Raw genomic sequence first — 26,342 nt, forward strand, 5'->3', positions numbered from 1 at the left:
CTGATCTCCAGTAGCATATTGGGCACCTACTGACCTGGGGAGTTTCTCTTTCACTATCCTATCATTTTGCCTTTTCATACTGTTCATGGGGTTCTCAAGGCAAGAATACTGAAGTGGTTTGCCATTCCCCTCTCCAGTGGACCACATTCTGTCAAATCTCTCCATCATGACCCGCCCGTCTTGGGTTGCCCCACAGGCATGGCTTAGTTTCATTGAGTTAGACAAGGCTGTGGTCCTAGTGTGATTAGATTGACTAGTTTTCTGTGAGTATGGTTTCAGTATGTTTGCCCTCTGATGCCCTCTTGCAACACCTACCGTCTTACTTGGGTTTCTCTTACCTTGGGCGTGGGGTATCTCTTCATGGCTGCTCCAGCAAAGCACAGCCATTGCTCCTTACCTTGGACGAGGGGTATCTCCTCACCGCTGCCCTTCCTGACCTTCAATGTGGGATAGCTCCTCTAGGCCCTCCTGCGCCCCCGAAGCCACGGCTCCCTGAACGTGGGGTTGCTCCTCCCCGCCGCCGCCCTTGGCCTCGAGCTTAGGGGCGTGGGACAGTGGAACAGATAGTAATAGAAAAAGAAAAGAAAATAAGACAGGAGTGCAGGTATGATCAGGCAAACGGGACTTTGAAATAGACATATTCTTCATTTCTCTACTTCCAACATTATAAGACCCCAAACTCACTAACTCCAATTGAATAACACAGTTGACTTTACTGCTCTAGTTCCAGTATACTGCTTAGATGAAACAGATGACTGGATAAAAAAAAAAAAAAAAAAAAGGTGTTGCATATAAACACAACAAGTAACCCTTCTTTAAAACCCAGCAGTTCTTGAGCTATGTGAGGACAGGAACACTTACAAGGAATATAACTATTGTGATAATAATAAATCTTTAGGTATTTGATATTATTAGGCAGAACAAGAGGACTTCCCTGATAGCTCAGATGGTAAAGAATCCGCCTGCAATGCGGGAGACCTGGGTTCAATCCCTGGGTTGGGAAGATACGCTGGAGGAGTAAATGGTAACCCACTCCAGAATTCTTGCGTGGAGAATCCCCATGGACAGAAGAGCCTGGTGGGCTATAGTCCATGAGGTCGCAAAGAGTTGGACTGAGTGACTAAGCGCAGTACAGGCAGAATAAGAAACAATGCATAAATTAGCTTCTTAATCTTTACTCCAGAGAGAGGGATATTGTTACTATGGTTTTCATCTCAGTGGACAGTTAAGGACACTCATGTGATTATAACTTGCCTAAGGTTACACAGCTACAAACCAGGGCTGAGCCTTACTTTAAATTAAGGTTGATCTGACCAAAGTGGCCTTACTCATTATTCTTTGCTGCTTTTGCAAAAAATGAGAACATGGAGACATACCAAGAGTAGGAGAGCATCAAGTCAGCGTCATCCATCAGCACACTACATACCATGTTCCCAAATTTCAGAACATATTTCACATCCAAATTTTCATAGGAGTTCTTTAAAATTTGTCTGCTCTTCTGAGCCTAACAATTTCCCATAGCCTCAATAATCTCTGTGAAAACTGAAGCCTGGTTGCCCCTCTGTTTGGGATGTATCTGGGCATGTCTAGACTCAGCTTGTCTGATAAACTCAAGTCCTGGTAAATAACTCAACAAACAAATTAAAAGTGTGTATATATGTGTGTATCTATAGGCTTCCCTGATAGCTCAGTTGGTATAGAATCTGCCTAAAAGGCAGAAGACCCCGGTTTGATTCCTGGGTTGGTAAGATCCCCTGGAGAAGGAATAAGCTATCCACTACAGTATCCTTGGGCTTCCCTTGTGGCTCAGCTAGTAAAGAATCCACCTGCAATGTGGGAGACCCTGGTTTGATCCCTGGGTTGGGAAGATCCCCTGGAGAAGGGAAAGGCTACCAACTCTAGTATTCTGGCCTGGAGAATTCCAAGACTGTATAGTCCCTGAGGTCACAGAGACTTGGACATGACTGAGTGACTCACTTTCAAGCATGTCAAATACTAACTTATTTAACTCTTTAAACAACTCTCTTTAGAACTATTATTATGCCCATTTTACAGATTATAAAGTTGGATTCAGAGTGTTTAAGTAACTTGTCCAAAGTCTCTTAGCTATTCAGTGGCTCCTCCATCCATGGGATTTTCCAGGCAAGAATACTGGAGTGGGTTGCCATTTCCTTCTCCAGGGGATCTTCCTGACCCAGGGATTGAATTTAGGTCTCCCAAATTGCAGGCAGATCTTTACCGTCTGAGCCACTAGGGAATCCCTTAGCTATTCAATAACACTGCTGGAATCTGAAACCATGCTCCAGTGTCTGGGCTCATTACCAGAATGCTATCTATTTCTCAACTGTTAGTCACTCAAATAAAAATATTCAGAAAAAAGTAGAATATGCAGGTCTATATTTTGGAATAAAAATCTAAGATTTGGTAACCATCAGCATATGAATGGTATTCGAGTCAAGTATAAAGAATATATCACTCAAAATAATATATGAAATAAATTAGATCCAAAATATGAGAAACGTCAATACTAGCACTCAAGATTTGTGCTTGGCAATATGAGCAGTTCTTGGTTTTGTTATTTTCTTTGTGCAACATACTGACAGCATTTGATATTTTTGTCCATGCCAATTTTGAAATGTTCTCTTGCGTTCCATTTCACAGTGGAATAGAAAAGACTTGACAATAGAATAAAAAAGAAAGATAATAAGTTAATGAAAATAATAATTAGACTAAAACAATAAGTAGTCTTTGTTACATTGCTATGACACAGTTCAATATGCTATCCAATATAACTACGTATATAATTTCATTCTTTCATCCTAAAGTTCCATAAGATTTGTACTTTACCTTCCCTATCTCACAGAAAAGGAAAGTGAAAACAGAGCAGTTGTGTATCTTGATCAAGGTCATAAGACTGTTAAGGGGTAGAGTCATGGTTTGAACGATTGTTCTAATATACTATTTTGAGCTATATATTTTACATCTATATTTTTCTAAAGAACTAGATTATAAGTTTTGCTTTAAAACATGTATTTTAATCAAAATAATATACACAAAATTAACACAATAAGAAGTAGACAAAAAGTCAATAACAGAAAAAAAAAATTTATACAGTATCTTCCAACATCAAATTGCACATTCCAAGGATGGAATTTTTAACTCTTTCTTGTTTGGCTCAATTTACTAATTCTAAACCTGTACTTATACCTTGACTCCTTGATCTACCAATTTTCGTATCTATTGATGGTGCTTTAACCAATACTATCAGCTATTTCACTGTTATTGTCATTCTTCCATCGACAGTGTAACTTTTCTGATATACTTGTTTCTATACTTTGATTCACCCCATTTAGAACTACTTTCTGTCTTGCTTTCCTTCCACTTCTCCTCCTATCCTACACCTCCTACCTCTTGTCAACAATTAACTCATGCCTTGTCAACATCGATCTTAGGTTTCTAACGTCTAAACCCATCACAAATGAGGGCAAATCAGATTAGCAAGGTTGCTTAAGAGAACAACCAGAGCTCTCCCCATATGTCTGAACACATTTCCACCCACCAGTTGTCTAATGAAAATTAATGTTCAATAAGTAAGAAATAAATTAGATTTAAAAAAATTTAAAAACAGGAGCAACCAATAGTATCCATGTGTGTGTGTGTGCCACATACTATATATTCTGGCTGTAATTATTGACTTAAAACATTAAAATGAATCTAGATTTTTTGCATATTTTATCTATTTTTACTGGAAAACAAGTTATGTCACATCATTCTTGTAATAACTGAAAATATTTTATTTTCTTATTTAAATTATTTATTATTTAAATTATTTTATTAATGATTGAAATAATTGAAAGTCTTTTCAATAATTGTTCTCGGTTGTACTTGCAATATTTAGTTTCCCAAAAAGGCTATTTTTAGCAATTTATCTTGGTCTATATATAACACTGGGCTTCCCTGATGGCTCAGCCATGACGCAAGTTCGATCCCTGGGTCAGGAAGATCCCCTGGAGGAGGAAATAGCAACCCACTCTAGTATTCTTGCCTGGAAAATTCCATGGACAGAGGAGCCTGGTGGGCTACAGTCCATGGAGTCTCAAGAGTCCCGCACAACTTAGCAACTAAACCGCCACCACCATATATAACATTATGTTTGAATTGATTATTTTACTACTTAAAATCCAGCAAACTTTGAGCTAATTAATAACTATGCTTTTAAAATTTGTTTGAGAAGACTGAGTTTTTGGTGACATTTCCCTAACTTGATTTATCTTGAATAGACTTTGACATTCTTCTTTGATTGGGACTAAATCATGATTAAAGGACTCAGAGCACTCAATCCATCTTAACTGCATCCAACAGGTGATATTTGGGAATTGAGTAAACACATTATCTTTCTGTTTTGGCTCCATGGTGTTTAGAAACTTGGTTTGAGAGTCAAACAAACCTGAATCTGAATTCCACATCCAGAACTTCCTAGCTGTGTACCCTTGGTAAGTTACTTAATGCCTAAATCCTTCAAATTCAGGTATGAGTATTAAATAAAGCAGCCCAAGAACATAGCACAGTGCTAGTGTAAGGGCTTAGTATCACTGATAATCATTATACATTTAATTGTGTGAGTTTTTGATGAATGTCTGTTTTCCCAGTAGACTATAAATTAGTGAAGTAAATTGCTATCTATTTTAGTAATCTTTTATCTCTGACATACAGTACAGTGTTTGGCAAACAACAAGGGTTCAGTAAATATTTGCTGAATATGTATTTATTTATCAATATAAATATTTTCAGTAATTCTTATTCCAAAGATCATAATCGGAACTTCCTGATCTGCTACTGCTGCTGCTAAGTCGCTTCAGTCGTGTCCGACTCTATGCGACCCCGTAGACAGCAGCCCACCAGGCTCCTCTGTCCCTGGGATTCTCCAGGCAAGAACACTGGAGTGGGTTGCCATTTCCTTCTCCAATGCATGAAAGTGAAAAGTGAAAGTGAAGTCGCTGAGTCATGTCCGACTCATAGCAACCCCATGGACTGCAGCCTACCATGCTCCTCCGTCCATGGGATTTTCCAGGCAAGAGTACTGGAGTAGGGTGCCATTGCCTTCTCCTTCCTGATCTGAGGCTGTATCAATCTATGTATTAGTAGAAGTCTTTTAAAATCACTTGGACTATAACTTTCAGTCAAAAGTTTTCTTCTCAGGAGACTTCCCTGGTAGTCCAGTGGTTGACAATCTTCCTTGCAATACAGGGGGCATAGGTTTGATCCCTGGTCCAGAAAGATTCCACATTCTGTGGGACAACTAAGCCCTTGTGCCGTAACTACTAAAGCCCTAGTGCCTAGAGCTCAGGTTCCACACGAGAAGCTACTGCAATGACAAGCCCAAGCAACCCAACTAGAGAGTAGCCCCACTCACCACAACTAAAGAAAGCCCACACACAGCAACGATGCAATGTAGCCATAAATAAATAGGCAAACAAATTTTTTAAAAAAATCTAAGTTTTCTTCTTAGGCCATCTCTACAGGTTTAATTAATTTAAACTGACTAAAACTGTTTGGTAATAACACTACTATTATTTATACCCAAAATAGCATGGGAAAGATTCTCTTCTTGATCATGTGTAACAAAGACCTGTTTTTTTCTGTTTGTAATCATAATAACAAACATCTAACATGGTTTATGATGTGCAATGTATTTCACAAACATGTGTAATGGTGTGTAAAAGATCAATGTGTATGAGATAGTGGTGTAGAAGTGGAGATGGAGATGTGATTCCTTCACTCTTTCTTATCCTTCCCAGATCTTGTTTTATACTTGTTTGGCCAGAGAACATCACTAGTTATAGTAGGAACTAGTTACAGTAACAATTTGAAGTGGTATCTGATAGTCATAAACTCTTTAAGCACCTGAGGGAGAGGTGGCACTGAAAGCTGTAATTTCACATCAAACTTATGAGGCTAAAATTATTTCATAGCCCAATACACAGAGTATATTGACACAGTCTTTTGACTCAAACACCATATTCTGGACATAGAGTATAGGAAACATCTTTATTAATTTGTTAATTTAAGGTGCTGAGAAATGTCCTGTTATATGTCAGATCATAAAAATCACCTTTGAGCATTTTAAACTCTCTGATTTTGGAAGTGTTTCTGACACATTCAAGTAAACCTAAAACTTTTACTTCTTTAATTACTAATGCAAGCAAGGGGATTTTTGGCTCTAGGAAGAATTGAAAGAATTTTGAGATTTTTCTTGAAAAGTTTTTATAAAACACATGCTTATGACTTTTGAATTGATCCATAGGTTTTAAATATGAAAAAATGACTTATCTGGCTTTTTTATTTTTATTTTTTTAATTTATTTATTTTAATTAGAGGCTAATTACTTTACAATATTGTATTGGTTTTGCCATACATCAACATGAATCCTGCACGGGAGTACACGCATTCCCAATCCTGAACCCCCCTACCATCTCCCTCCTCATACCATCCCTCTGGGTCATCCCAGTGTACCAGCCCCAAGCATCCTGTATCCTGCATCAAACCTGGACTGGCGATTCATTTCTCATATGATATTATACATGTTTCAATGCCATTCTCCCAAATCATCTCCCCACCCCCACCCCCCCCACAGAGTCCAAAAGACTGTTCTATACATCTGTGTCTCTTTTGCTGTCTTGAATACAGGGTTATCATTACCAGCTTTCTAAATTCCATATATATGTGTTAGTATACTGTATTGGTGTTTTTCTTTCTGGCTTATTTCACTCTGTATAATCGGCTCCAGTTTCAACCACCTCATTAGAACTGATTCAAATGTATTCTTTTTAATGGCTGAGTAATACTCCATTGTGTATATGTACCACAGCTTTCTTATCCATTCATCTGCTATCTGGCTTTTTTAAATTGGACAATTAGTCTTTACTTGGGGATAAAAAAGCATATTTTTTAAAGCAACATGATAGAATTAAAATTTATATGTAATTTTCTAAGTGATATAAATGAAATCATATCATTCTATTTTATATCATTTATAATCTTTATATCATTTTATACATATGTCTCTATTGATATAAAATGATAAGCATCTTATAATTTATGTAATCTAAAGAACTATAAGTCTGCCTCACAGTTATATCCAGTTAAAAATAAAATTATACACTTCATTTATAAAGGAAAGAAATTTTTAAAATACAGTATTCATTGAAAACTACATAATTTCATAAAAATGAACTTTTATGAAATACAAGAGAATATATTTATAAATAAAGAAAATAAGAATTCCAAAATAAAGTATTAGAAATAAGAATCCCATCACTTACAAAATAATTTATGTGTTGTTATGGATTAAATTTTTGAATAAAAATTGAAAGGTTGTGTCTTGAATTCCAATGAGTTAAAAAAAAAAAAACAAGAACAACTTGTACTCCTATTTTAATTGTTAAGTAAAACATCACTTTCAAGTTTTAGTGATAGAATTTTTCTATGATATGTGACATACTAGCTCAGTGACAAACATTTACCCAAATTCAGAAGGCTAATAAGCATCAAAAATTAATCAACCTCATAGCTAATATCTCCCAGTTTAAACAATATGAGATTAGGAGGTGCGGGCAGGGACCAAATGAAAAGAATCCACCTGCCAATGCAAGAGACACACCTGGGTCAGGAAGGTCCTCTGGAGAAGGAAATGGCAACCCACTCCAGTATTCTTGCCTGGAAAATTCCATGGACAGAGGAGCACCTGGCCAGCTACAGTCCATGGGGTCACAAAGAGTCAGACATGACTAAGCATGAACACATGCACACCAAACAACTGCCAAAGATTTAAGGAAAAACAAGCTGCTTTAGAGTTCAGTAAAACAGGTACTTCTATAATCTATGAAGACCTTTAAAATATTGGAAATACTGTTAACAATTAACTATGGAGCAATGATTGGAGAAATGATGACACAGCTACAGGAAGATTATACAGACATTAATGATTATTTTTGTAGAACTTTAAAACCAAAGCAAATTTTTACAATGTAAAATTATGAAAGGAAATGTAGAATATAAAATTTATAAACACACTATTATTTATATTTTGTTAAATTCAGTTCAGTTCAGTCGCTCAATCGTGTCCAACTCTTTGCGACCCCATTAATCACAGCATGCCAGGCCTCCCTGTCCATCACCAACTCCCAGAGTTGACTCAAACTTATGTCCATCGAGTCGGTGATGCCATCCAGCCATCTCATCCTCTGTTGTCCCCTTCTCCTCCTGCCCCCAACCCCTCCCGGCATCAGGGTCTTTTCCAATAAGTCAACTCTTCACATGAGGTGGCCAAAGTATTGGAGTTTCAGCTTCAGCATCAGTCCATCCAATGAACACCCAGGACTGATATCCTTTAGAATGGACTGGTTGGATCTCCTTGCAGTCCAAGGGACTCTCAAGAGTCTTCCCCAACACCACAGTTCAAAAGCATCAGTTCTTTGGCACTCAGCTGCCAGGAGCCGGCATATTGCATATTGAGTGCATATTGCATATTGAGTACAGCACTTTCCACAGCATCATCTTTCAGGATCTGGAATAGTTCAACTAGAATTCTATCACTGCTGGGAGCCAGCGTGAGGCACTCCGCCCGTGGCAAAGGTCATGAGGAAGGAGGCTCGGCATATGCAAAGGCGGGATCGAGCCTCAGGAGTCCCCCTGGAAATTCTCGAGCATCTACCCCCAAAACCAGAGTCTGCCTACTTTCTGCTTTGTGCTCTCACCTACACCTCTGACTTTATGGGGGGCTGTCCCCCACTACCTCTCTCTGAAAAAAGAGTTAGCTTACAGCTCCAGTTAATAATTCCTGGGTATGACAGTGTTTAACCTACAAACTCCTTTGGCAATCCTCTAGCCTGCCTGAATAGGTTTTTCTGGCCACATGTGATTGCTCAGAGCCTCCCAACTGTGAGAGGCATGAGATGTTCTAAATTGTCTAAATACAGATTCCTTTGAGCAGTTAAAAGATTGATTAGAAATTGTATTGGTGAAGGGTTTTTCACTTCTTGGGCCAATGTTTGCTGCTAAGTCTCCATATCCCTTACCTGCTGTGTCCCTGGCAGTGTATTGATTAATATAATTGGTGTAAATAGTAGCTTTAATGTTTGTAACCTGGGACCCTTGAGTTAATTCTTTTTCTTGTTATAGCCCACCACACCTTTGCTCCATAGGAATGCAACTTTATCTAAGGCTTTTGGAGGGTGGCGCTTGACTAATCACCTTTAGAGAAAAATAAGATTTCTGAAGAAAGGGTCTTAAAATGTTAACAGGCCTCCGGGCCAGAAGATGATGCAAATCACCGAAACTTTTGCATATGATAAGTTTGCAGGAAGAAAGCCTGGCTTACTGCATGACTCTACCCCTTCCCCCATTATCCTCTATGCATAACTTAAGGTATAAAAACTACTTTGGAAAATAAAGTGTGGGCCTTGTTCACTGAAACTTGGTCTCCCCATGTCGCTCTCTCTCAACCTCTGGCTGAGTCTCCATCTGGAGCGCGGAACCCACCATGCTTACTAATTATACCTGGGCTTCTAGGATCCGACCGGGGAGGCCTCAGTGTCTCCTCTTCTTCGGGAGAACGGAAGGACGCCTGCGGCCTACGTAAGTGGTGCAAACTTCTTGTCTTGAAGTTTTATTGGTCTCCCGCATAAACCAAGCTACTCAGCCTCTTTTCTCCACTGAATTTTCCTACTGAGCTATTCTCATTCTATTACTCTTTACATCTCTAATTAATATCTAATTGAAGCTATTGTATCCTGATCCTCGCCGACGTCATCCCCGCTTCGAATACCCTGGATCAGCCGGGGCTGGACCTCGGCAGGTGGCGCCCGAACAGGCGATTCGAAGGTAGGTCCCCAACCCTTTCCCCCAGTGTTGAATTTTAGGGACGGATAGGACCCCACTCAGGGTGCCGCGGACCCCCCTGTAGGATAGACAGGGCGAGTAGGAGTGCAACTCTCACATCCATACATCACCACTGGGAAAACCATAGCCTTGACTAGACGGACTTTTGTTGGCAAAGTAATGTCTCTGCTTTTGAATATGCTATCTAGGTTGGTCATAACTTTCCTTCCAAGGAGTAAGCGTCTTTTAATTTCATGGGTGCAATCACCATCTGCAGTGATTTTGGAGCCCCCCAAAATAAAGTCTGACACTGTTTCCACTGTTTCCCCATCTATTTGCCATGAAGTGATGGGACCAGATGCCATGATCTTAGTTTTCTGAATGTTGAGCTTTAAGCCAACTTTTTCACTCTCCTCTTTCACTTTCATTAAGAGGCTTTTTAGTTCCTCTTCACTCTCTGCCATAAGGGCGGAAATATGCCATAAATTTATATATGCCATAAATTACATATACTCAAAAGAATGAAAAGAAATAAATCAATATTGCAGTGTGGTTGTTTTTGGGATGTGGGTAATCTTTTCCTATCCTTCATGTATATCTGTGTTTTCCTAATATTCCACAATAATTGTAATTGGGGGGATCCAAAAGAAAGAGAATAAACAAAAGATAGTATTCCTAAAATATATAATTTATACCTACATGTAATATTTAAATTTTAAGTAATTATTTTGCATAATTACTTGATATGACCCACCTCTCTCTGTGAATTCCTTAGCCTGCTTCATGAAGAATATAATGTGTTACTATTTGCTCCCCTGCAGATGTGTACTGATTATCCTCTGTCATGACCAACCAGAGTTGCCAGGAAGGCTTCATCTTGTTGGGTTTCTCAGACAGACCCAAGCTAGAGCAGATCCTCTTCATGTTTGTCCTCATCTTCTACCTTGTGACTTTGGTGGGCAATGCTGTCATTATCCTGGTTTCCCGCTTAGACCCCAGCCTTCACACGCCCATGTACTTCTTCCTCACTAATTTGTCCTTCCTAGATCTCTGCTTTACCACCAGTTCTATCCCCCAGCTGCTTTTCAACTTAGGCGGCCCAGACAAGACCATCAGTTATGTGGGTTGTGCCATCCAGCTCTTCATGTTCCTGGGACTGGGTGGCACAGAATGTGTTCTCTTGGCTGTCATGGCTTATGACCGCTTCACTGCAATCTGCAAGCCCCTCCACTATTCTGTCCTCATGCACCCTCAGCTCTGTTGGAAGTTGGTGTCTGTGGCCTGGGGAGTTGGACTTCTCAACTCCTTGGTTATGTCTCCAGTGACTATGAAACTGCCACGATGTGGGAGATGCAGGGTGAAACATTTCCTATGTGAGATGCCGGCTCTGATAAGAATTGCCTGTGTGGATACAGTGGCTGTAGAGAGCACTGTTTTCATCCTATCAGTGATCATCGTTCTGGTGCCCCTGTCGTTGATCCTCATCTCTTATAGCTGCATTGCCCTTGCAGTGCTGAGGATGAAGTCGGCGGCAGGAAGGAGGAAGGCTTTCAACACATGTGGGTCCCATCTCACTGTAGTCTCCTTGTTTTATGGGAATATTGTCTATATGTATATGCAACCAGGAAATAATTCATCTCAGGACCAAGGGAAATTCCTTACCCTCTTCTACAACTTGGTGACTCCCATGTTGAACCCTGTCATCTATACACTGAGAAATAAGGATGTAAATGGTGCACTCAGGAGACTTGTGTCTAGAAAGTAAGGTGATAGTGACTAGTTTTCTGGTTACTTCTTTTACTCAGTTAATAGAAATAAATAATTCTTAATGTAAAAATTTTTAATTTATTTAAACATTTCTACCAACCCAATAAAAATCTCCAGGGATGGAATTTGGAAATATGTACTATAAAGGCCAAATATGATCCTGATTAGATAACAGGTAAATTTAGGTAAAAATTAATTTTCAATATATCTTATGTTTAACACTTCAAATCATCTTTTCTCCTTCTTTTCAGTTGTCCACATCCAACTGAAATCCAATAAAACAATCAGTTCATTCACTCAGTCGTGTCCGACTCTTTGCAACCCCATGAATCATTAAAACCATGAATCAATATATATAAAGATTTGTATCCAGAATATATCAAGAATGTATACAAATAATGAAAAGGCAAACAACTGAATGAAAAGTGGGCAAAAAGCTAAAACCAGACTTTTCACAAAGTAAGATGTCTGCAAGGCAAAAAAACACATGAAAAGGTGCTCGTTATTTTCATCTTCATGAAAATGAAAATGAAAACCACAAGATATCACTTTATAATCATTAAAATAGCTAAATTGAAACATAAAATACCAAATATTAATAAAGATGGAGAGCAACAGGTACCCTCATATGTTGCTCGTGAAATATAGAGTGATTTAATTATTCTGGGAAAGTGTTTGGCTACCTTTTTAATAAAATTAAGCACATATCCTCTATGATTGAGTATTTACACTCCTGTGTATTTTCCTCAGAGAAATGAAAACAAATGTCCATAAAAAAGATTTATGTGAGAGAAGTCTCACAGAGGTTTTGTTCATTAGAGCACAAAACCAAAAACAATGCAAAAATCTACAAAGAAAAAATAGATACAATGTGATAAGTCACCAAATGTAGTTCTATTCATCAATGAAAATGAATAATCTATTGATCCATGCAATAATATGGATGGACCTCAAAAACTTCCTGTTGCATGGGAAGTCAAAAACAAAAGCACGAATACCATATTATTCTAATTATATGAACTTCCAGGTAGTCAAAAGACTAAGCTAAGATAATGGAAAGCAGAGCAGTGATTTTCTTTGGGGATTTTAACAAGGTGGGAACATGAAGGAATTTTTTAGAGTGATATAAACACTCTACATCTTGATCTAAGTGATTGTTACACAGATGTATAATTTGTCCAAAAAAAACTACAGATTAATATCCCTTATAAACATTGATGCAAAAATTCAAAGCAAAGTTTTAACAAACAGAATCCAATAATATCCCAGGAATGCAGTTAAACAGTTGAAAATCAGTCAAAGTAGTCTATGTCTATACCAATCTGAATGTGCCTTATCTGACCTGAAAATCAATGTATTTCACCATATTAACAAACGAAAGAAAGAAAAACCATGTGATCATCTGAATAGATGCAGAAAAAACATTTGATAATATTCAACATCTGATCCTGACAAAAATTCCCAGCAAACTAGTAATACAAACAACTTTCCTCAACATTTTAAATGGCATTGATGAAAACATATACATATATCAAAACATTAAATTATACTCTTTAAATATGTGAGGTTACTGTACATCAATTATACCTCAATAAAAGTGAAAAGAAAAAATGGAAGAATGAAGAGAAGGAGGGGGGGAGGAAAGAAGAAAGGAAGAAAGGAAGTGGAAAAGAAGGAAGTAAAGGAGACAGGAAAGGAAAAAAATCATGCCACTGCTGATACTGCCATCTTTCCAAGATATGTGGTAATACTTTAAATTTCTTCCATTTCTACATTTTTTCTGCTTATTATATTGCTCAATTCAGGACCTGAAAAAATGGCACTTCAAAATTTCAAAAAATGTATGTATGTTTATTATGACAATAGAAGGTATAATCTGTTCCACTGTGGATGGTGACGAAAGCCACAAAATTAAAATATGCTTGCTCCTTGGAAGAAAAGCTATGATAAACCTAGACAAAAGAAGACTAAAGAACAGAGATATCACTTTGATGACAAAGATACATATAGTCAAAGGTGTGGTTTTTCCAGTATTCATGTACAGATGTGAGAGTCAGACCACAAAGAAGAAAGAAGGCTGAGGAGCCGAAGAATTGATACTTTAGAATTGTGATGCTGGAGAAGACTCTTGAGAGTCCCTTGGACAGCAAGGAGATCAAAACAGTCACTCCTACAGGAAATCAACCCTGAATTTTCATTGGAAGGACTGATACTGAAGCTCCAATATTTTGGCCACATGATGAGAAGAGCTGACTTGTTGAAAAAGACTCTGATGCTGGGAAAGATTGAAGGCAAGAGGAGAAGGGGGTGACAGAGGATGAGATGGTTGGATGACATCACTGACTCATTGGACATGAGTTTCAGCAGTCTCCAGCAGATAGTGAAGGACAGGGAAGCCTGGCATGCTGCAGTCCATGGGGTCACAAAGAGTTAGACACGACTTAGAGACTGAACAACAACAACTTGTTCCATGGAGACCTTTAGTGTTGTAAGTTCTAACAAAAGCATACACCTACCACCCCCACGTTAACTGTTTTTTCTTTTCAGTGTGACTTGCAGGAATAAACTATGGACCAACACTCACTTGTGTGTATTTTGTACTTATTTCAGAAATCATAGAAATTTCATTATATGTAAGGATATAACTTCTAAGTAATAGAGAGCTAAAGGAAACATATATTCTTCTACTAATCATCTTCAGAAAGAGTTAAGAGATTGACCTACAAGAGACTGCATGTGGAAAAAAAAAAAGGAGAGACTGCATGTGTAATGCATGCTTTGTAAATGTGTATATATGTATTTACATGTGTGCAATAGCACATTAACATATAATGTATTATTTATGTTATTAAATCCAAGTACAAGTCAAAATGTAGCATGTTGCAGTGTATACTACAAACTGAACTTGATCAGGGATCTATGGGCTAGAATGTCAGATTAAATTTTTCTAAGGTGTTTATATTTATTATTCAGATTTCAGAACTGTAAGAGTTTATTTCATAGGGAGATGGTTGTTTGTGAAGCTTAGGTGAATAGAATCTTTGCGACCCTATGGACTGTAAACCCTCTAGGCTCCTCTGCCCGTGGAATTCTCCAGGCAAGAATACTGAAGTGGGTAGCCATTCCCTTCTCCAGGGGATCTTCTCAACCCAGGGATCAAACCTGGTCTCCTGCATTGCAGATTCTTTACCATCTGAGCCACTAAGGAAGCCCATAATATATTTTCTATGCTATTAAATCCAAGTACAAGTCAAAATGTAGCATGTTGTAGTTTACATTACAAACTGAGCTTGATCAGTGATCTAAGGGCTAGACTGTCAGATTAAATTTTTCTGGGATATTTATATTTATTATTCAGAATTGTTTAAGAGTTTACTTCATAGGGAGATGGTTGCTTGTAAAGCTTAGGTGAACAGAATCTTTCAAAATTAATATGTACATTATTTATTCTTTAAATTTTTTCCAGGTAAATTTATTTGAGTAAGCATCTGCAGAACATGGGGATTCATGGAAATAAGGGACTCTTTTTCATATTTTTAGAATATATATGGGGCCTTTGCTAGATGTAAGATACAAAGGCCCTGACCAATTGATGCCTGAATCAAAGAATTTGTTCAATAGTATCAGGACAGTAATCTAAATATATTTTACTGTTTGAAATTTTGCTGAATTATTGTCAGTGAAATGTGTAGAATATGAAATAGAACTTAGGTCATGTACTATTCAGACATGATAATGTTCTTAAAGGTCATTTTTAAAAAGGAAGAAGGTTAAAATGACCAACTCCCATGCCTCACATCAGCATTTTTCAGGCTATATGCAAAACTATATGTAAATACCGCCTGGTGTTATTACAGCTAGTGGCTGCCGCTGTCCCTGGCAGCAGTGAATCACACCCTTCACTCAGTGTTTCCTGTCTACAGCCTTCTCCAAAACAGATGCTACATAATATGGCTGCCACACAAGTGAAATCACAGTTGGGCCTAATTTCCGGATGGCTTTATCAGGATTGGTGTTAGAAAGTTTTTCTTTGAGCCTCAACTTTTTTTTTACAGCTGCCTCCACCTATTTCTCTGAAAAAGCTAATGCATTCAACCCATGAACTTTATAGTAAAGCCACAATCAAAATGTAAGAAAAAGTGATATCTCTTTAGCAATTGTCAGAAAATGCTAAAATACTAGTATTCCTTACAGTGCTTTTATTGGTTTCTTGCTTTTATTTTTATATTGATTTTATTTTTTATTTTTATAATGGTTTCATGCTTTTATTTTTGCTGTACTTCATAGTATGTTCTTACATGTCTCTTTGCAAATAGAAATGGGATAATGTTCCCAAATACGGTTGCAAATAATAAAAACCAGTGCAGCCTGTAGGGAAGGAAAAAATTTTCCTCCACCATCTTAGGGTCCTGGCTGGGTCTGAAAATTAAACTGACAAAGACAGATAAACAGGAGAAAAGCATACAAATCTTATTGAACTTTTACGTGTTCATAGGAGCTTTCACAAGAGAATGAAAAACCCAAGAAGGGCAAACCAGTAAGCTCCTTTTAGACAAAGAACCAATATATTTGTGAAAAATTGACAAGACAAAGGGGTCTGGACTAGAGGTGGCCCAACTATAGCTAGGTAGTACTTATCTTCCTTAATAGCAATAAGGGTTAGTTTAACAAGGTTTGTTTTTAGACTCCTCTGGTGCCATCTCTGGGTTGATAAGAGTCTATATGAAAAGGAGAATGTGTACTGTTTTAGGCAGAAAATGGTGAGTTTTTTCAGCATTTACTGCTTAGTTGCTTTCAGCTCAGAATATTTTCTATGTTCTTTAGGTATATTTTAGGATGAGATATTCTGTATTAATTCAAACTGCTTAAAAACTTTTTTAAAAAACATAAATGCTCCAGGAACAGTTCGTCATCATCTCTGTAGGTTGAAATGAATCCAATAACCAGGTTTGGAGCACTCATTTTTGTAAAAGAATGAAATGAAAAAGGGCTTACCTTGTGGTTCAGTGATAAAGAATCCACCTGCCAATGCAGGAGACATGGGCTCAATCCCTGGGTCGGCAAGATACCCTGGAGAAGGAAATGGTAACCCAATCCAATATTCTTATCTGGGAAATTTCATGGACAAAGGAGCCTAGTGTCCTACAGCTCATGGGATCAAAGAGTTGCATATGACTGAGCACCGATGCACCACACTGAAGTAAAGAAATTCCCTCAGAGTTATCAGAGGAAATTTCAGATGACTCATGGGGGACACACACATACATCTAAAGAGCTCTGATGTTCAATTGCTTTCATTAAGCTGTCCTTCTCAGCCATCATCTGGAGTCAGAGTCCTTCCAAAGTACCTTCTTCATCCTCACTTCACATCCCTGTTCCTCAGTGTACATATGAGGGGGTTGGTCATGGGGATAATGACAGTGTAGAAGAGAGACATGAACTTGTTCTGATCCTGGAAGTCGCTGCTGCTGGGATGAAGATACACATAGATGGCTGTGCCAAAGAGCAGGGAGACCACCGTGAGGTGGGATCCACACGTGCCAAACCCTTTTCTCTGCCCTATGGTGGACTTTATTCTTAAGACCACCCTGACAATCTGACCTTAGGAGAACATGATTAAGGCAAGAATGATGACACTGCCAAAGAAGGTCACATATACATTCATAGTGGTGTCAACACTGCCAAGTTTGAGAAAAGGAGGGATCTCACAAAAGAAAGCGGTCTAATTTATTTCTCCCACAAAGTGGTAAAAGGAAGATATACACTGTCTGCAATAAGGAGTTGGCAAAACCAGTGATCCATGAAGCGGAAGCCATCAGGGCACACAGACGGGGGTGCATGATTACTGTGTAGTGAAGGGGCCTGCAAAAAGCTTCACAGTGGTTAAATGCCAAGAATACTAAGAGAAAGCATTCTGTGCATCCCAATCCCAGATAGATGAAGAACTGAGCTACATAGCCACCGAAGGAGATGGATTTGTCTGCTCCACTGAGATTAACCAAGAACTGGGGAACGATGCTTGTGGTGTAGCGCAGATCCAGAAAGCTCAGGTTAGAGAGGAAAAAGTACATAGGGGTGTGAAGACGTGGGTCCAAGTAGGAAAATGCAATGATGGTTGTGTTTCCCAGCAAAGTGAAGATGTAGGAGATCAAAAGAACCACAAAAAGAACTTGTTCCAGTTGATGTCTGTCAAAGAACCCCAGTAGGATAAACCCAGTGAAAGAATTTCCATTTTTCTGTTCCATCCTTTGTTAGCACATGGCTCCTGTCAAGACAAAGCATTTAAAATTTTAAAAAGTATCTTCCAAAAGGGGGAGGGCCTAGGGAGGTGGTAAATCTATTACGTTAAAAGACAGGGCCATGGGATTTTATATGCAACTATCTGGTTAGATGATGTATTCATTGAAATCAACATACATTATACCAATTTGAGGCTTCCCAGGTGGCATAGTGGTAAAGAACCCATCTGCCAATGCATGATACATAAGAGATCAAGGTTTGCTCCCTAGGTTGGGAAGATCCCCTGGAGGAGGAAATGACTAAAATGACTTAGCATGGCATGGCATGGCATGGCATATCAACTTAGTTCTACATTACCAAAAATAATGATGTTGATGTTTAATATAAGAAAAATCAAATAGTAGACCTTGTGTTTCCATGCATCATAGATATAAAAGGTCTTTCTCAGATTGAGTTTAATAGGATTTAAAGTACTATAAGAATATACAGTAGAGAAGCAATGCTGCATACAAAGCTTTTGGCAAAAATTGCTTCTCTACTCTTTTAACATATTTGTGAATGCTACCTTGGTCTTGGTATGGTAGGAAAACAAATAAATAGAGCCTAAAAATATGACCATTCAATTATAATAATTACAATGCTTAACTCATGTCCTCAAGATAACTAAAATTACTACACCATAATAAGAACTCCAAAATTTCATTGATGTCACCAACACTTACCTCTTCTTTCTGTTGATTTCATTTTCACAAAGTACCAATAACCACAGTGCATGGACTTCTAACGGAAGTAGGATTATTCACTTCCAACATTTTAATCAAGATAAACATTTTTAAAGCTATCTAATTGTGTAATCTGTGCATAAAGTAGAATGCTCTACATTGCTCTCTATGATAAATAATTAAATGCATAGAGATAAAGACATATACATTGTCAGTGCACTGACAGGTCAAAGATAGAATATAAAACTAAAACTAATATAAGGAATGGCATAAAGAAAAGGATATTATGTTATTATAAAAATCTAAGCACCTCCATCTACAATAGGCTAATTTATATTTGCAATCTTGAAGCATAAGTTATACTAAACCAAGCACGTTGCCATTCCTAAGGTTAGTTGATTATCATTTTCATCGAACTATTTAGTATTTGCATAAGCATGAAGTGAAGTGAAAGTCACTCAGTCATGTCCAACTCTTTGTGACCCCATGGACGATACAGTCCATGGAATTCTCCAGGCCAGAATACTGGAGTGGGTAGCCTTTCCCTCCTCTAAGGGATCTTCCCAACCCAGGAGTTGAACCCAGGTCTCCTGCATTGCAGACAGATTCTTTACCAGCTGAGCCACAAGGAAAGTCCTTGCATAAGCATGGTTATACGCTACCCTAAGTGGCATTAGAAAATAAATAATTCAGTTCTATCATGTTCAAATTGTTAGACATAAAGTAAATTTTTAACTCTTCCAAAATTTTAAAAATTTGAATCAGGTTTGAGTGTAGAACCTATTGATGTATTAAATAAATTGGTACAAAATTAGCTTAAAATAAATGTTAATAAAATCTGCATAAGGGAAAAGTAAAGGGCAAACAAAAGAAGAGTCGGTGATAGAAAGGGCCACTGGGAAATATTCCTCTATCACTACCATAAATATCTTCCTTGTCCCATAAATTTAGTTGTAAGGAAAGCAAACAACCAAAATATCATAAGTTTTGAAATATAAAAGCACACAAAACAGAAATTTAATACTTCATATATAAGAAGGATTGAACTAATTTAACTTCACACTCAATCACATGACAACAGTATGGAAGAATACATGCATATCTTGCAAAAACAATCTTTAATTAGTAAAAAAAAATGTTCACATTTAAAGTTTGAAAAATAAAGCATCCAAAGGTTGAATGCTGGACAGATATGCTACCTACATATCAATTAACAACATAATTACTGGTATTACTGTTTTATGTTCTAAAACCTTTACAAGCATAATCACAACTCCAAAAAATTGAAATTTACCATTTCCCTTTTACATATGAAAAAATAGGTTAAAGTAGTTAACTAACTTAACCAGAATCATAAAATTCCCATTTTAATAGAAACCCAAGTCCTTTTAATATCTAAGTTTGTGCTTTTAAATACCTATTACCTTATCATCAAGTAAATGAATATATTAAAATTCAAAGGCAGTACATGTGGTATAGAGGATGTAGTATTTTATACTTTCTTTGACTTTTATAATGACGTGATCAATGGTATCCACAAAAAAATCTGGGTCCAAAAATTTCATAATAAAATTAATCATAAAAGTATGAGAAAAAAGTACCATTACAGTTTCCATGTACAATGACATTCTACATCCCCCTGATTCACACCTGCTCAGAAGAGCAAATTTAAAAATCATGGTTCAGTCTCATGAACACATATATAAATATAATATAGTCATCTGAAATGTACTGCTGGCAAATTATTTTTAATGTACCTAATGAAGTATTTAGCAAAGTAAAGGAGGGAAAAAATAAAATGCTAATTCATTCAGGGAAAACACTAACATAATAACACAGTATAATAAAATAATAATTTATTTGAACATTATCATATCAATAAGGACCAAGAAGGCAGCTGACAAAAGGTAAAATCCTCCAATTTTCATAGCAGCATTATTTTCAATTGCCAAGATATAGAAGCAACCTATGAAGTATGCATCAATAGATAAATGGATAAAGAAGATGTGGTGTATATTTATATAGATAGATAGGTACAATGGAATATTACTCAGCCATGAATGAAATTTTGCCATTTACAACATGGACAAACCTGGAGAGTATTATGCTTAGCAAAGTTAGACAAAGAAAGACAAATACTTTATGTTTTTACTTATATGTGAAATCTAAAAACTAAAACAAATGAATATAACAAAAGAAAACAGACTTAAAGATACAAAGAACAAACTAGTGATTACCTGTGGGGAAAGGGAGAGGGAAAAGGGTGAGACAGGGGCAGTGGATGAAGAGGTTAAAAACTACTAGGTACAAAATAAACAAGATACAAGCATATAGCATAGGGAACAGAGCCAATATTTTAAAATAACTTTTTGTGGAGTATAATCTTGAAAATAAAAAGTCACTATGCTGTATACCTGAAGTAAATATACAAGTCAACTACTCTTCTATTTGAAAAAAAAAATACTTGGGATATGAGATAAAGTTGCATAAACCATTTACTGCTTTAGAGGATAAACAAAAAAGCATGCTGAATGGCTACCTACATGACAGATAAAAACGAATGATTTTAGATTGAAATATAAAGTGTCAGGCAAAGAAGACACCAACTAAAATAGAAAAAAGAATATAACGTTCTCTTTATGTTAAAATTGAATCCACATAGAGAGCACACTGAAACATAATTAGGATATTAATGTATACTGCTGCTGCTGCTAAGTCGCTTCAGTCGTGTCCGACTCTGTGCGACCCCATAGACGGCAGCCCACCAGGCTCCCCCGTCCCTGGGATTCTCCAGGCAAGAACACTGGAGTGGGTTGCCATTTCCTTCTCCAATGCATGAAAGTGAAAAGGGAAAGTGAAGTCGCTCAGTCGTGTCCGACTCTTTGCGACCCCATGGACTGCAGCCTACCAGGCTCCTCCGTCCATGGGATTTTCTAGGCAAGAGTACTGGAGTGGGGTGCCATCGCCTGCTCCGACTAATGTATACTAAGATACTATATATCTTAATAATGTATACTAATATACATACTATATACTATAATGTATCCTAATGTATACTATACTAAGATACTAATTCTTTTTTTTTTTTTTACATTCAGGAAAATTATTATCCTTAAGTAAAGTTGGATATGGGAAATCTCTTGGTGCTAGAAGCATTAACCCATTAATTCTCTAATATATTCTGCTGTTCCAGGTCACCTTGCTCCTTTTGTACTTTCCTACTCAAAATCAATTTCTCTTAAAACTATTCACACCACCGCAAAAGGCAGTCTTCCAAGAGAAGAAATATGTTTTGGATAAGGTTAATTAGAAATTCTCATTTCTTTCCTACGTACTTAAAGAATTGTGTAATTTCACTGGGAATTGTCATCTATGTTAACACAAGCATCAGTTGACTTAATGCAGTAAGAAATCTTGATCTCTATTAGACAAACTATGTAAATAATGACTGGAAATACTAGACACATTCACTCTAACTACAGGAACAAAAAATGGTGTCTGTGTTAACCATCATTATGTGACATGATATAAGAAAGTCTTGCCATAAAAATTATATATAAGTTATTACTTGGATACAAAAAAGAAATAATTGAAAAACAACAAAGTTTATGTAGAAAAATTTAAATAGGTAAAATTAAAATAAACAGATTCTATAAGACAAAGATGACATTCTGTGTAACAATTATTTTAAAAATGGAAAATGATATCTCACAGGAACACAATTTTACTATTCTAATCAAGAGAATAGGCATCAAATAAAAGAAGTTAAATGCTTAGTACTGACACACATCAGGTGGTAGAGATAATAGTTTGCAATTACAATAATTGCACAATACTGACAAATAATATGACTAAAATTTGAGTGGAAGAATACGTATTTTAATACAACTGGTTACTCAGTAGGTAAACCACACATTTTAAAGACAGGAGATTTCAAGATAATAATTTTTAAGATATTTCAAATTATACAGCATTCACATATTTTTAACATTCAGACTCTGTCTTATCCAGTTTCTCAATGAACCTTGAAGTCTCTGCAAAATTTCTGCTGCCTCAGGCCTATGACTGAGTTACTATTGCTTTGACACATTGACACAATATTCCTTGTCACTGTCAACCTAGCATTTGGAAGATTCCATGTATATTTTAGATATTTTTGTACCTCTGAAAAAAATGAACATTAAAAAACATAGATGGTGACAGTAGATTTTGAGAAATATTGTGTAATTTCACAGAAAATAAGGACCCAGAGGAAGAAATGGAAGCATATAGTTTTACATTCAGACATGCATTATTATCCTGTTTCTAAATGCATGTTTTACTAGAGCTAAATATGCTGTATTTAAATTATTTTCATGTGTACATACTGTGTTATAATGAATGTACTAAAATAGAATGAAATGTCTAAGAATAAAGTGTTGGCCTCTAAAATAAACAATTGAGTTTAGTTCTTATATTTGTTGAATTTCTGTAGGAATTTCTGTTCATTTTGCCAACTGACATATATGCTAACCAACTGAGCTTTTCAAGAACAATCACCACTGAAAATAATCTAATTTGCCGATTCCTAAAGCAATAGAAACTTAGTTCCACTTTACTTACTTTTATTCACCTTATCTGTGGAACCAAAGCTCTTTTCCTAGCTAATATCCAAGTTGCTACTTTAACACAGTACTGGGGACTGGAACTTGGATATATAAAATCAGAAAGCAGGTTGTTTGGAATGAGTGCAATCAAGCACCAGATTAACCTGAAATTTTTCTTAAGCCATAAATTGTTTTCTCATGATGACTTCACATATCTTCATGTGGTATTGGGGATATGTATTCTATCTCATGGTAGAAAGATAAAGAGAGGTAGTTTTGAACTCTTAGTATTACCTCCTGAATACAATGACCTGGCTGTTTTGACAGACCCATGTAGGCAACAAGAGAAGGTGGTATGAAACTGCACTGTGACTGGGTTGACACAGAGAAAAAAACTAAACCTGGCTGAAATCTCTGGTGAATGTGTGTCCTTAAGTGTTAATCAACTGATGTCACCTCGCTGTCCAGAGATTCCAACCATCAGGGAAAATGAATATCAAGGAAAATAGCAGAGGACACAAAATCTGCCTCTTTTATAATTTCACATATTTGACAGATGACTGATAATTTCCTAGACCTCCCAGTTATTTTAGCTCTCATCTTTGAATAATTCAGATGTTTCACAAAACATGAGATTTTCTCTTACAATTGCAAAAACAACTTTTACATATAAATATATAATGAAAACTTCATTCAGTTACTTAATATTAAACATAAATATGCAGATTATTTTTCACTTAGTATAATTCATAACCACTTATAAGGGATTATAGAGCTAATGCAGTAATTAAGCACATTCTTATCTTTTATGGTCAATGTAAACCACTACATTTACTACTAAACATCTAATGTGGCTAAGGAAAAAAAAAAATCAGTGTATAGAAGTATACATTGCTCAGTTTATACCCAAAGGTTTTAATTGTCTACTCAAACAATAAAGAGAAAAATTATCATTTTTTTAACAAAACTGACATGGTTTGTTTAAATTCAACTAGTCTTTGCCTTTACGTTTCACATGATTTCGGCTAAAGAAAAATAGAAGGAAGTTGATGGGCCTTGTGTCTGTTTAAGTCAAGTTCAAAGTTAATTCAGTTAAATTATCTCAAAACAGTTTATCTTGACAATATAGGGAAAAGGCAGGTATAAACAACACCTGACTTTGAAAAACTTTAGCTCTAAACTTCAAAGGCGGTTTCAAAAGTGAAATTAAATCCCCTTTTCAAGATGGGAACACATTTTGTTTCAGAGTAATACATGACTGCTAGTTAGCAGTACAAGCTAGCTCAGAGAAAGCCATTTAGGTTTGAAGCATCTCAGTTTCCATATGCTATTAGTCAGACAAGCATAGAGAGCTTCTGTGAATAATTTACATTTTATTGCCAACTGCTTCCCATATATTCATAAATTTCAGTTTTCTTGATAATTTTCTGCTAAACTACCCATTACTAAAAACATTCATAGATTAAAATTTTCTGTTATGTAATACTAGTTAAATCTCATCATATTTATAAGGAGGTCTAGTTAAGACAAATCTGCTTAAGTCGTCCAGAGGAGGGATTGAATAGAAACCTGCTACTAATGCATTTCTTCCCAGTTTACTCTTACTGCTGCAAGTATTAGTTAGCAAAATCTCTTTTGATAATAGTTTGGCTGTTATCTAGCAATACTGACCTGCAATTACACTCCTGGATAGAATATTCTTCTCTAAAGTCATTCTTGGTCACCTACCTCAAGTGACATATATAAGAATGCTCAAAGAAGCATTGTTTGTATCAACCAAAACTTGAAAACGATCCAAATGTTATCAACAACAAAACAGGTAAATTTTGACCTCTTCATACAACAGAGCACTACACAAACTACAGCTAAACAAATCAAAACGAGGTCTTTCTCCAAAAAGAGCCGAGAAAAATTTGAAATTCACCAAGTAATCAATCCCTTGACATAAAGTTGAAAAATGGTAAAACAAATTGTTGCTTATGAATGCAAACACGGGTGGTAAACACTATGGTTATAGTCAAAAGTTATCAGATCAGATCAGTCGCTCAGTCGTGTCCGACTCTTTGTGACCCCATGAATCGCAGCACGCCAGGCCTCCCTGTCCATCACTAACTCCCGGAGTTCACTCAGACTCACGTCCATCGAGTCAGTGATGCCATCCAGCCATCTCATCCTCTGTCGTCCCCTTCTCCTCCTGCCCCCAATCCCTCTCAGCATCAGAGTCTTTTCCAATGAATCAACTCTTCGCATGTTATAGCCAAAACTAAAAAGAATATTAAAAAGCTGATTATAACAAAGTTAAGATCAGTGGGGTGAAAAGGGAATGCAATTAGTTACAGACAGTCCGGGGTAGTGACCAGGTTTTAGTTATCAGTGGAGATATCATGAACCCCCACTTTTAAATTATTCTTTAAATTGAACATGTTTATGCAGATATACATCTGCAAAGAAAGAAAGGAAAAGAAAGGAAATGCCAAAGAATGCACTTTGCAAACTACGGCACAATTGCACTCATCTCACACGCTAGTAAGGTAATGCTCAAAATTCTCCAAGCCAGGCTTCAACAATATGTGAACCGTGAACTTCCAGATGTTCAAGCTGGTTTTAGAAAAGGCAGAGGAACCAGAGATCAAATTGCCAACATCCACTGGATCATCAAAAAAGCAAGAGAGTTTCAGAAAAACATCTATTTCTGCTTTATTGACTATGCCAATGCCTTGGACTGTGTGGATCACAATAAACTGTGGAAAATTCTGAAAGAGATGGGAATACCAGACCACCTGACCTACCTCTTGAAACACCTGTATACAGGTCAGGAAGCAACAGTTAGAACTGGACATGGAACAACAGACTGATTCCAAATAGGAAAAGGAGTATGTCAAGGCTGTACATTGTCACCCTGCTTATTTAACTTCTATGCAGAGTACATCATGAGAAACACTGAGCTGGAAGAAGCACAAGCTGGAATCAAGATTGCCGAGAGAAATATCAATAACCTCAGATATGCAGATGACATCACCCTTATGGCAGAAAGTGAAGAGGAACTAAAGAGCCTCTTGATGAAAGTGAAAGAGGAAAGCAAAAAAGTTGGCTTAAAACTCAACATTCAGAAAACGAAGATCATGGCATCCAGTCCCATCAGTTCAAT

At 36.8% G+C, this 26,342-nt stretch overlaps 1 protein-coding gene and 1 pseudogene across 2 annotated transcripts; one reads left to right on the plus strand and one right to left on the minus strand.

Annotated features, from left to right (window-relative positions):
• Positions 1-1,060: 1,060 nt before the first annotated feature.
• Positions 1,061-11,644, plus strand: LOC102413753 (olfactory receptor 2W3-like). Of its 2 annotated transcripts, XM_044925479.2 has the most exons (2): positions 1,061-1,087; positions 10,745-11,644. In XM_044925479.2, exons 1-2 carry the CDS (start codon positions 1,061-1,063, stop codon positions 11,642-11,644), a joined length of 927 nt encoding a protein of 308 aa, XP_044781414.2. The 2 variants fall into 2 exon arrangements, with proteins under 2 accessions (XP_044781414.2, XP_025152114.3); XM_025296329.3 differs by lacking the exon at positions 1,061-1,087 and having other exon boundaries at positions 10,570-11,644.
• A 5,320-nt stretch (positions 11,645-16,964) lies between these two features.
• LOC102406875 lies at positions 16,965-17,891 on the minus strand (annotated as a pseudogene).
• Between the last annotated feature and the right edge of the window lie 8,451 nt (positions 17,892-26,342).

Source organism: Bubalus bubalis, chromosome 2, assembly GCF_019923935.1.
Source record: "Bubalus bubalis isolate 160015118507 breed Murrah chromosome 2, NDDB_SH_1, whole genome shotgun sequence".
In the NCBI taxonomy this organism is placed as follows: Eukaryota; Metazoa; Chordata; class Mammalia; order Artiodactyla; family Bovidae; genus Bubalus; species Bubalus bubalis.

Coding starts and splice junctions, on each gene's coding strand:
- LOC102413753 (XM_044925479.2), top strand. CDS start 1,061: ATGGACAGAAGAGCCTGGTGGGCTATA. Junction 1,088..10,744: donor GAAGAGCCTGGTGGGCTATA/GTCCATGAGGTC, acceptor CAGAGTTGCCAG/GAAGGCTTCATCTTGTTGGG.